The 11,963-nt window shown below is 34.3% G+C and overlaps 1 protein-coding gene across 1 annotated transcript; it reads right to left on the reverse strand.

Moving 5' to 3' along the window:
- Positions 1–1,234: 1,234 nt before the first annotated feature.
- On the reverse strand, positions 1,235–8,900 carry LOC114265767 (ABC transporter F family member 1). The gene is made up of 6 exons (XM_028206596.2): positions 8,645–8,900; positions 8,326–8,532; positions 5,842–5,915; positions 5,538–5,748; positions 5,213–5,447; positions 1,235–2,696 (listed from the first exon to the last, which is right to left on the reverse strand). Exons 2-6 carry the CDS (start codon positions 8,530–8,532, stop codon positions 1,639–1,641), a joined length of 1,785 nt encoding a protein of 594 aa, XP_028062397.2. The 5' UTR covers positions 8,645–8,900; the 3' UTR covers positions 1,235–1,638.
- Positions 8,901–11,963: the final 3,063 nt, after the last annotated feature.

Below are 11,963 nucleotides of genomic sequence, written 5' to 3' on the forward strand. Positions count from 1 at the left end.
AGGGTAAATTACAAACACACTCCATGTGATTTACTTAAATTACAAATTATCCCTGTAGTTTTAGAAATTACATTATGCCTTTAAGATTTCTAATTTCATAACAAATAGGTCCTTTTATTAATAAATCATCAAGTTAATTAACAGTTTTTAATAATGTTAAAATTTTATTTCAATTAATAATTCAGATAATTTTATTATTGTATAGGTGAACAGTTAGAAATTTCATTTTTTTAATTAATTCTGTTAAATAAAAAATTCTAACAAGAAAATATTTGTAATTTTTTAAACTATAAGAATAATTTTATTTTAAACAAAACTATTTATAATTTATCCATCAAACGTTCACAGCGAAGTTGATTAATGGCCGCAAATGCTAGAAGGGTATATGCCGTGCCGTAGCACGTTTTCTCTTCGAATTCGGTAGCGTACGCTCTTCTCTATAGATTTTGTTTTTTTTTTTTTGACTAATCAAGTGATTATTAGAGTATCTCTCCATTGAGTTTCTTAAATCTGTAATCTATTGATAGTGTCAAACAATAACACTTGGCGAACTCGCTTTGTTTTTTTAGCAAGACGGTTTGTTTGTTTGTTTCTTATTTTTTTTAATTCTCCAAGAGATACATTGTATCGTTAATTAATGAGTTTATTAAAAGCTAGCTAAACTAGAGATGGCAAATGGGCTGCATTTACTTCAATTTTTTTTTTTTCAATTTGACGGCAACGTCAGTGGAGGCGGTAATAGTGAAGTGACAATGGTGGTGATGATGGAAGTGATGACAGTGGCAGCTAGTGGCAACGGGAGTGCTGGCGGTGAAATGGTGACGACAGTGATGGTGGCTGGTAAAGGTAAATTGATAATAAAAGTAACACCCATTTAAATGGTTTTAAATAGATACAATGTAAATTCAATTTTAATTAGATTCCCAATAAGCAAGTCATTAAGGTTCATTTATAGATTTGGACAGATGTAAATGAGTTTTTAGGTGAGTATAATTGAGCAAATTCATAAATTTGAGTCAAGTTTGCAGTGCATTAGCTAAGGAAAAAGAGAAATGTACCTTGTTATTGTTCTAAATTGGCATTCCCCACCCACAACCATGTTGTTTCTCTAATCCACGCTAGAGAGAGTTGATTAATAAGAACAAGATTTCAAGTTCAGAATGTATGAAATTCCCAACTTCGAATCCCAATTTAGAACAAGTTTGCACATTCAACATGGAGGAGCAACAAAACATTTAAGTTCCAAGTAAAAACATTAGATTCAAATTTGCATACATAACATAAAGGGTTTGATATAGGCATCCCCATCCACAAGGAATACAGTCATATACATATATATTATCCCCTCGGTACACAACTGGTCCACAGCCAAGAATAATAGATGAAGAATAAATGCATAACAAGATAGGTAAGTACGTGAAAATTCCTAATAACCAAGCACAGAACCAAGGCTGATTAGCTACTTGAAACAACCACCAAACCTCAATCACCTCCTGCGTTCTCTTAGCCTTCATCATAATCGCCTGGAAAACACGTTAGAGTGATAACCGTTCCTACTTTCCACTGCATAGAATCATCAGCCAAGCTACACAAGTAATAACTTAAAATATATTTTATCGAGCCATCCAAAAATTCTGCTCAATCAGATAGACCAGCCTTGCTCCTCAAGTGTTCCTTAAAGGCCATGATATCACCCTCCCATCGGGTCACAGCTTGATTCTCACATACCCATATCTCGTGGGCCACCTGGTTAATGAGCCTAAAATCATGGCTAACAAGAACCAAGCCACCATCCCACTCGTTCAATGCCTCAGCGAGTGAGTCAATCGTTTCAATATCCAAATGGTTGGTAGGTTCATCCAGCAACAGCATGTGGGGCTGTCTCCATGCCAACCACGCAAAAATCACCCGACTCCTTTGCCCATCTGACAAATTCTTCATAGGCATCACTTGGGATTTGCCCGTAAGCCCAAACTTCCCTATTGCTGCCCTCATCCGCTCTTCCTCATTTCCTGGGTACTCTTTAATCATAAACTGGAGAGCCGACAACTCTAGGTCAAGTTTCTCAGTCAAATGTTGATGGAACTGTGCAATCCTCAGGTGGTTGTGTCGCCGGACCATGCCATCAAGAGGAACCAAATCCCCCGTCATCAGCTTCAGCAACGTACTCTTCCCAGCTCCATTGGGCCCCACTAGAGCTACCCTTGAGTCCAAATCTACCCCAAAGTCGAGATTCTTGTAGATGAGATTATCAGGTGTGTAACCAAATGTGACTTCAACAAATTGTAGTACAGGTGGGGGAAGCTTTCCCACATCAGTAAATCGAAAAACCAGAATTTTATCTCTCGCGACCTTCTCTGTAAGCCCACCTCGCTCCATTTTCGCCAGCGTTTTCTCTTTGCTCTGTGCCTGACGAGCGAGTTTCGCTGATCCATGTCCAAATCTAGCAATATACTCTTTCATTGAAGAAATCTGCTCCTGCTCCCACTTGTATTGTTTCATTTGGTTTTCTTCTAGCTCAGAACGGGTTTGAACATATTGGTCATAATTACCAGTGTAAAGCTTCAATGTTTTGCTTTGCATGTGGATGATATTGGTGCAAACACCATTCAAGAAATCCTGGGAGTGTGAAACCACAACCAAAATGCGGTCAAATTTCTTCAAAGTTTCCTCCAACCAGACACAAGCTTCCAAATCTGTCATCGGAAAATGGTTTATCATCAATATCAAATTCACTATGATCCCTAGTTGGCTGAATCTTTTTGACCTTACCATCCAAAACTAAAACAGACAAGTTATCATCATAATCATATGGTTTAACACCTCTATTATCATAATCGTACAATTCACAATACATATTGCACAATTTGATACACCAAGTAATTGATTCATATATGGAGTGAATCAACATTAGCAGAACTTACATCGTACACGTACAATTCACGATAAGTATCGCACGATGTAGTTCAATACACTAAGCCATAGATTCAATTTTATCCACAAATTTCTACTTGCAAAAGGAATATTTTCAAGGCATTAAGGGGTGTTTTGGGAAGATAGTTAAAAGTTGACTTTTGGCTTTTAACCAAGCTTTTTGGCTTTTTTGGAAAGTGATTTGGGAAGTTCGTAAAAATTGGCTTTTTTACTTTTTTTGTTAATATTTGTTTATGATGTCATGTCACCATGTCATAATGTAAAAAGACCAAAATACCCCCTCCCTATTGTGTATTTACAGATTTTCACCCTTCTCTCAATCTCCAGCTATGTTACACGGACTCGGGTGTGGATATCGGGTGTGGGTACGTATCTAGGGGTCGGGCACTTCAAAATTAAAAATTGAGGATACGTGGATATGGATCCAAACGAGGATACGGGTACGGGGATACGTTAAATATTTAATTTTTAAAATATATTTATTATATAAAGATAAGTTAAATAGTTATTTTTTAAATATATTTATTATTTTTATCTTATGTATTACTTTTATTGATAATTTTTTTAATTTATCTATATAATTTTTTTTTACTTTTAATTGACATATATATTATAAATAACAAAAATATAATAAATAAAGAATAAATATTTTTTTTATAAATATTTTTATTTTAATACATATTAATTATTTAATTTATTTTTTAAATAATGTGTTTTTATTATTTTATTTTATTTTATTTTATATTATATATGTATTTTTTTTATTAATATTTATAAATATATAAAATACAAAATATGTGTTATAATATAAGTATTATATGTTATATATTATATATTATATATATTATAAGTATTATATATTATATATATTATAAGTATTATATCTTACATGTTCAAAGACAGAGGCGAAGAGGCGAAAAGGCGAGAGAGAGAGAGAGAGTGAAGGCGAAAAGGCGAGAGACGCGATCTGGTCGAAGAGGCGATCGAGTGAGAGACGCGCTGGATGGAGGTCATCGACTAGTTCGAAGGTCATCGAAGTCGACTGGTGCGACTGATTCAAAGGTCATCGAAGTCGATTTTGTTTCTAAGTCATTGAAGTCGACTGGTTCGAAGTCGCCGATCAGGATCCTCTCGCCGACCAGGTTTCTCTCTTCTCCTTTACTCTTCGTCTTCTCTTCCATGCCGTATCCCGTACGTATCCCGTACCCGTACCCGTGTCGTATCGACACGGGTACTTCGCCAAAACTGACGAGTCCGTGTAACGTAGATCTCCAGCACCTTAAAATAATGGAGGGCATATTTGTAAATTTCCATGCCGCGTTTTACTAGCCTCCCAAATGGGTTCCTGCACAAAAAAGCCACGTTTGGCTTTTTGAACAAATGCCCAAACGTTGCTTATAACCACATTCCCAAAAAGAGCCTAAGTGATGGGTTTGGAGAAGTGTGGTGATTTGGGTAATTTGGACCCTTCCAGGTGAGTAATTGGATTACTTGAATGGTTAAAAAAAAATATTATTAACCCATTTTTTTATAAAGACTGGAGAATAAAGACTAGAAGACTTTTGGCATTTTTTGAGTTCTTGTCTCATAAATTTAGTTTTTGAATGATCTATTTTTTGACATTTCACGATTTGATATACATCGATGAAAAGCTCATTTAGAATGATGAGCACGCAACAAGAGACTTTTGATGCATGATTTGATTCTTGTTTTGTGACTATGTTTAACACTAGTTCACCTAGACCATACAATTGCTTTCAAAGACACTGCTTTCTACTCATAGCATTATCAATAATGTAATAAAGGATCATAGATCACACGGAGGATCAAACTAGCATCTCTTGTTACGTGTTCATCATTCTAAATGAGCTTTTCATTGATGTATATCTAGACATTTCATATTTATAATAACATATTTTTAATATCTACTTGTTTAGATCTCTTTTTTGCTGATCAAAAAAAAAAAATTTACTTGTTTAGATATGTTTTTCTATGTATTTTAGAAATTAAGACAGAATCTTTACAATACACAATTTGGAAAAATGTAATTTTGATTCATGATTTTATTCTCGGTATGATGACTATGTTTAACACTAGTTCCTTTGCCTAGATCGTACAATTGCTTATAAAGTAATCAAAATAAATTCCACCTTACCACACCATAAAAAGATTTTTTATCCACAAACTTCAAAAATCGATAGCAGCCAACTATGGAAAACATGAAAGTAAAGCAAAAAACCTTACCACCATGGGCTAGTTTAGTGCCACAGGAACTTACCAAGATGATTTGTAGGTTCATCAAGCAGCAGGATAGTTGGGTAGATAAACAGAGCCCGTGCTAAAGCAATCCTCATTCTCCAGCCACCAGAGAAGTCCCGTGTTTTCTTTTCTTGCATCTTCTTGTTAAAACCAAGACCATACAAGATCTCAGCAGCTCGCTTCTCTGCAGTTGCTGCATCCATGGCTTCCAAACGCTCATAAATGCGTTCGAGAGCTTCTCCACCACCATCATCCTAAGGACAAACAATCAATACAAAGTTTGTGATTTAAGTTCCTAAAAATACCAAGCTCTAAGAGACAGATCATCCAATCACTAGCCACACCTGTCCTGCCAAAGCTTCAGCTTCTTTCTCCAACCTCAACCTCTCCTCATCACAACTCATGACAGCCTCAAGTGAAGACATGTCAGAAGCCTCAATCTCCCGGCTGAGGTGATAAATATCCATGTGCTCAGGAATGGGAAGCTCTCGGCACCCTATAGAAGTAAGAAGTGTAGATTTCCCACAGCCATTCAGTCCAAGCAAACCATAGCGTCTGTAAAGACAAAATGCAACAAATGGATGGTATACATGAATAAAAAGTTGGCTATATACACAAGCAGCATTGAGTCCAGTAGAAGTCACAAACCTGCCATAGTTGAGTTCCAGTTCAGAATCAACAATAAGATCATGTCCATGGAAAGTAAGCGATAAAGACTCTATCTGCAACGGCCACAAACAGATTAATTTTTCATAAATATCAACAATTATGCAGCTTAAAGAAACAAAGATAATTAGAGCAGTTAGAAATCGGATTTTTAATTCACATTATTACCTCCACAAAAGGTCCAACAAAGTCGAACATATTGGATATATTCACAAAAGAGTGTTTCATGCAATTAACCCGGACAACATATTTGGTAGAACACATTGGTGACAGACCCATCTGCTTGCCTAGGTGCTCGTCTAGATAGCAACAATACGCTAAAAATGAGGCCCGCTAGATTAGAAGTCTACATCATCAACATAACCTTGAAGGCTATGCAAATAACAGCAAAAAAAGAACTTAAGTCCTGGATTCTATGGAACTCTAACCAAAGCTTTCATAAACCAAAGTTTTCATAGGCAAAAGCCGGTCAGGCGTTTTTCTCCAAATGAAGCGAGGTGTAAGCCTTCTAATTATTGAATTTTTTATTTTTATAAAATATAAAATAAATTTAACTACAACATAAAAAATATTTTTAAAAAGAAATAACATATAAAATTTATAAAAACCATTCTAGATATAAAAAGAAAATGAATTAATAAAAAGGACATTAACTTCGAATAAAATAATAATAAATACCATCTTCTTTGTAATAAATTATTAAAGTTTTTATGGTCAACAAAGAGGGAGTTAAAGAGACCCATTGAAATAGAGAGAGGAGTTTAAGTTAAAAAACAGCAATAAAAGCCATTTAATAAATTCTTTTGGAGATACCCCACTAACATCTGGTAGTCAGAGAGAAGTTCAAGTTAAAAAAAAAAAAAAAGCAATAAAAGCCATTTAATAAATTCTCTTGGAGATACCATACCAAGATTTGGTAGTCAAAGAGACCCACAGAGAGAGAGACGCAATAATAGAGAGACACAACAGATAGAAACACAAAACAAGAGCGAAAACCAGAAATAGAAGTACTAGAGAGACACAACCAGAAAGACTAGCGGCCAAACCAAAAGTCGACGTCGGAGAAGCTCAATCGTCTCTGCCTCTATTGGAACTGATATGATTTGATTTTGTTGAGTTTCCTATTTCTATTTTTGTACTACTTAGAGTTGCATATGAGGTATGATTAAATTTTTTCTTTTTCTTTTTTTTTTCCCTTTTCCAGCCACATCACAAAATGCATACATTTTGTATGCTTATGCATGAAAAGTGCAGTATGCGCATGTGAGGCGAACGCATCATCGAGAGAGGCTTACACCTTGTTGGTGTTGTGCTCAAATAACCACACCTCGATGCATTTTTGGAACCCATCACATTGGAACCCATCACACTAGCGTGCGCCCCAGGAACGCCTTTGAAAACCTTAACTCTAACAAAGAGATCCAGATGACACACAATGGGAATGATTGGTTGCCACCAGATTATTAGAGAGAGTAAATTCATTTCATGTTCAACTGCCCCAACAAACTCCAAATCAGATAATGGATTAGAACCCGAGCTTATCATACTCTATGAAAAAATTATATCCATCTTGTATAATGCATTAATGGCCTAAACAACTTGATAAGTAGATTGTGGTCTATGAATTTTACTATGATTTTACGCTGGTAGAGTCAAAACAAATTAAAAAATATTAGATATTTAATCAAAACAGATCTGAACGAAAAATATAGGAAACAACAACATTTTGGTCAATCTTGCAACAAGAGCAAACACTGAAGCAAAAAACCACATTCCATAACTTGATAATTGTCTTAGCGTCCTAACTTCTTGAAAGAAAAATCATTGGAAGCAAAGCAATAGAGGATTATAAATAAAGTCCATGCATCTTCAAAGAAGGTGAAATACTCTCCTTATTTTTAGTGTCATAAATATGTTTAACAAAACGTTTTTAATTCAGAAATAAGAATTTTTAGATTCTAAAGGAAGAGAAGAAGTAAAAATTTATTGGATTCCAAGATATTTTATAACTTTTTTTCATGTGTCAAGGCAATTAACACGTGTTCTCAAGTTTTTGAAGCATATACGAGCCTAGAAAATTTCTAAAAAACATGTTTAGACATGGTTTATCTACATAATCTTGGGCTTCGATTTCCTTCCTTTGTTTAAAAATATCAAATGCCACACTCAGATATATCAAGAGGCACATGAAAATGAAGCTGGTAAGATTTTATCATAAATGGCCTAACTAAAAAAAATTTAAAAAATCAGCTAAAAATCTAATACAAAACAAAATTTCAAGACTAGAGAAAATAATTATAAAAAAAATCATATCCAAGGCAGATAAACAACACTCAATTATACAATCCAAATACAAAAATCCAAACCATCAAATTCCAGCGTCCAAAAACACCAGACATGATTTAAAAAAAAAAAAAAGCCAAAGCCAAAGCCAAAGCCAAAGCCAAAATGAATCCAATGACTCACCCGAATATCTCTAGATAGAGGATGTGAACATAGCACACCAGTACAAGTCCGATCAGATATCTGAAGCGCGTCAACCTCATTTGTCAATTTCTCAACGCCGCCTGCGTTCTTTGATGCCCCGGCCGCCGCCGGGGCCTTCCCTCCTCTCTTCGCCGCCGCCGCAGCCTTCTTTTGCGCCGCCTTCTTCTTGCTCGCGTCCGACACCATCTATTCCCCGCCAAAAAAATAAAAAATATAAAAAATCAAACAATCGAATTCCAAAAAAACAAAAAAAAGGAGCTAAAAATTTGAGAATTTTTTATACCGAGTAATATCGTACCTTGATGAGCAGAGAGATTAGATCTGAGGAGAGATCGGAGAGAAGAGAGATCTAGGGTTTGGTGTTTGGCAGGGTTGTTGAGTGTACTTCTCTCGGAGGAGTGAGAAAGGGCGACGGAAAGAGAATGGCACGCCCTCAGGTAGCGAGAGAAAGGGTTTTGAGGTTTTGGGTCGCGACGGTTTGGATATTTATAAGGTGGGTGTGGAATGGAGGAAGCACACGTGTCGAAATTCGACGGTGATGATTACAGTTACGTATCCGACCTAGACTCATGAATTTCCTTACTTTTTTGTCGGCTAAATATTTTGTTTTTTTAATTTTTTTTTTCTTTTAACTCGACCAAATTTACACTATTTATTTATTTATTTTGTATGACACAAATGATTTAAAAGCACTTTTGTTAATTTTCCTACTAGTCATTTTAAGGTAAAAAATTTACACTATTTATTTATTTATTTTGTATGACACAAATGATTTAAAAGCACTTTTGTTAATTTTCCTACTAGTCATTTTAAGGTAGAAAATAATTTTTTTGTTTGAAAGTAGGGGTACTTTAGTTTTCCTCCATTGTCTATTGGTTTTTTTATTTTTAAATTTTAATCTATTAGTTGTATATACATGTAATGCACTGAATAATAAATAGAAACAATGATTAATTCATCGAATTTAATTTTGTTCGAATTGTTTAAATTAGACACGCCTTTTATGTCAACTGTGATAGTCATCCTTATCAGTCGTAATTGACACCTTTATCAATTGGTGTGTCAATCAACATCCATTCAGATAACCGGTCGGACGATCGACACATACAAATTCAAACAATTCAAATGAATCTAAATTTAATAGATGTAACATTTACTGTAACAAATATTATTCATAAATAATTTTTATTAAAATATTTTACGGTAATATGTTTAAAGCATCACAATGATTTATAATCAAAAATCCAAAACCACATTTATAAAGATCAATGAGCACAATGTGTTAATTATGTGATTTAATTTTTGATAATATATAAAATATTATTGGATAAATTGTGATTTTTTAATATACATATTTTACATTCTTTGACATAAAATATTATCTATCTAAAATATATGTTGTTGGATGCATTTGTTATTAATTTTTATCGAAATTAGTATGCAAGATCTAATTTTACAAAAATATTTTATAAAATTTATTATTTACGTTTTGAAAAATACGGTTAGTCATTATTCATTTTTTGACAAATTTTGATATTGATTGGTTGTATTCTTTTTTCAAATGTGATATTATTGAGTTGTTTTTCTTTTGACAAAATTCGATATATTCACATGGAATGATTGGTTATTTTTATTAGAGTGTATCTAAAATCTCTACAATAATTACAAAGATTTTAAAATAGGTATATATTTTCATATCTGGTATAAATGTTATTTAAAGAGATTTTACTATTCATTCAAATATTTTATTAGAAAAATTACTGCGCAGTCACTGTGCACCATTTGATTTTACTATATAGTCACTATGCACCATTTGATTTTACGATAAATATTTTGAAAATATTGAAATTATTATTTATCAAAAGGGAGTTTTTTATCGTTAATTTCAAACGATTGCCTGCCGTGTGTTTCCTCTACATGCTCGAACTGACAAGTCAAAAAGAAGAGGGTGGGTTCTGTCTCTATGCGACATGCAAACTTGAAGATGAGCATCTCTTCTCTCTCAACGGGAATAATTTTTTGGATATAAATAAAAGTGTTTTGGTTGGAGAAAAAAAATAAGAAGTGAATAAGAAAAAAAATCTATGATGTTGAAATATTCTCAAATATTGTATTGTGCTTCATTTAGTTATATTTTCTATGAGAAAATTTATTGAGAGTTCGAGCAAAATTGTGAAAGAGTTTTCTATCCCTTATTTATATTATTCTTGTAAAACGAGAGAATTTTTGTGGGTGATTTTTTTGGGATAAATCACTTGGATTAGGTGTAAGCATCAGATTCAAAACTAGTTGTGATATTTTTGTAAGTGATTTTTGAGATAAAATTATTTGGTTAGGTGCCACGACCCCACTCCGGCCCTAGTAGAATGGTGCCGTGATGGCCAGTAATCCGAGATTACTAAAGGCCAACTTACAAAGATTCACACACAATCAGAGTATTACATATGGGGCTTACATGTGCGGAAGCAATATATTTAAATCTAAGTATTCCATAAGAGTTGTGCATAGATCAAATGATACGACATATAACTTAGCATGGTTTTACAACTTGGATACAATAATAAGAAATACAAAATACATCTTGACCAAAAGGCTTCTCAAGCCGACATATACAAACACCATGAAATATAAGCTAAGAAGCATGATCTTCAAGATGCTACAAAAATGCGAATCCAAGACACGTTGGCAAACACATCCAAAACATATCGGTAACACATCTAGGCCTCATCGCCTTCTTGTTCATCACCTACATATATATAGAGAGAGTGTGAGCTTGGGTACTCAGTGAATGATATTAGAAATAAATGGGTTAAATGAATGATTCCCAAGGTCTTTGTCAAAATAATACATATATCATAGCTTGTTCAAAATATGGGATGAATCAAGTTCATCAATCAAATCTTGGCTTTTCAAATCTTCTTGGGATGTTTAATAACATCTACATAATACATGGGATGATAACATTCCTGACAAAACAAACCCACCCGTTCATAGACCGTCGGTGGCAAAACAAGGGTGCAGTTGCATTATAGTCCCCTGACACTAAGGACTTTTCCAAGAATGTCATAAAAAAAAAAGATAATACTTGATATACAAAATAGGGATAATCATTTATGCTTGATCAAATACTTTTCAAAACAAGGCAAAGCAAAGCTTATCAGAACATGATAACATAGCTTTATTAAAAATACCACTCACATAGTTCTTTGGGTGTGGGGGTTTCAAGCGAGGATCCAAGGCCTACAAACACATGGCGGAGTCTACTGAATGCACTTCTCAAAGCAAGTCCTACATGCATGCAGATGATCTCGGGAAAACATGCTGGGGTTAAAACATTGTTTTACACGTCGAGAAGACATGCTGGGTACTAACCAGGTCTTGGCCGAGGTCTCACACCTTCTCACCGAGGTGTGGTCCCGACAGCCACATTCAAAAGCGAAGTCGGAAAAATCTGGGTTTCCCTTTGAGAAACATGAAGAACATGAAGATGGAGAAGATGAAGAACATGCATGCTTAAATCATATCTTGTTATTACAAAATCTAAGATTTCGTGCTATGAGTTCGAAAACATGGACCTTGGTACCCATACTTGAAGATCTTATGAAAACAAACACGAA

The sequence above is a fragment of the Camellia sinensis genome, chromosome 12 (assembly GCF_055761805.1).
Source record: "Camellia sinensis isolate YWXY chromosome 12, ASM5576180v1, whole genome shotgun sequence".
NCBI classification, from domain to species: Eukaryota; Viridiplantae; Streptophyta; class Magnoliopsida; order Ericales; family Theaceae; genus Camellia; species Camellia sinensis.

Bases quoted from the DNA above. Each gene is read 5' to 3' on its own strand.
- LOC114265767 (XM_028206596.2), bottom strand. From the start codon at position 8,532: ATGGTGTCGGACGCGAGCAAGAAGAAGGCGGCGCAAAAGAAGGCTGCG. The intron at 5,448-5,537 runs GTGTGGCTAGTG...GTTTGTCCTTAG, and splicing joins CTGAAGCTTTGGCAGGACAG to GATGATGGTGGTGGAGAAGC. The intron at 2,697-5,212 runs GTAAGTTCCTGT...TTCCGATGACAG, and splicing joins TGAACCTACAAATCATCTTG to ATTTGGAAGCTTGTGTCTGG.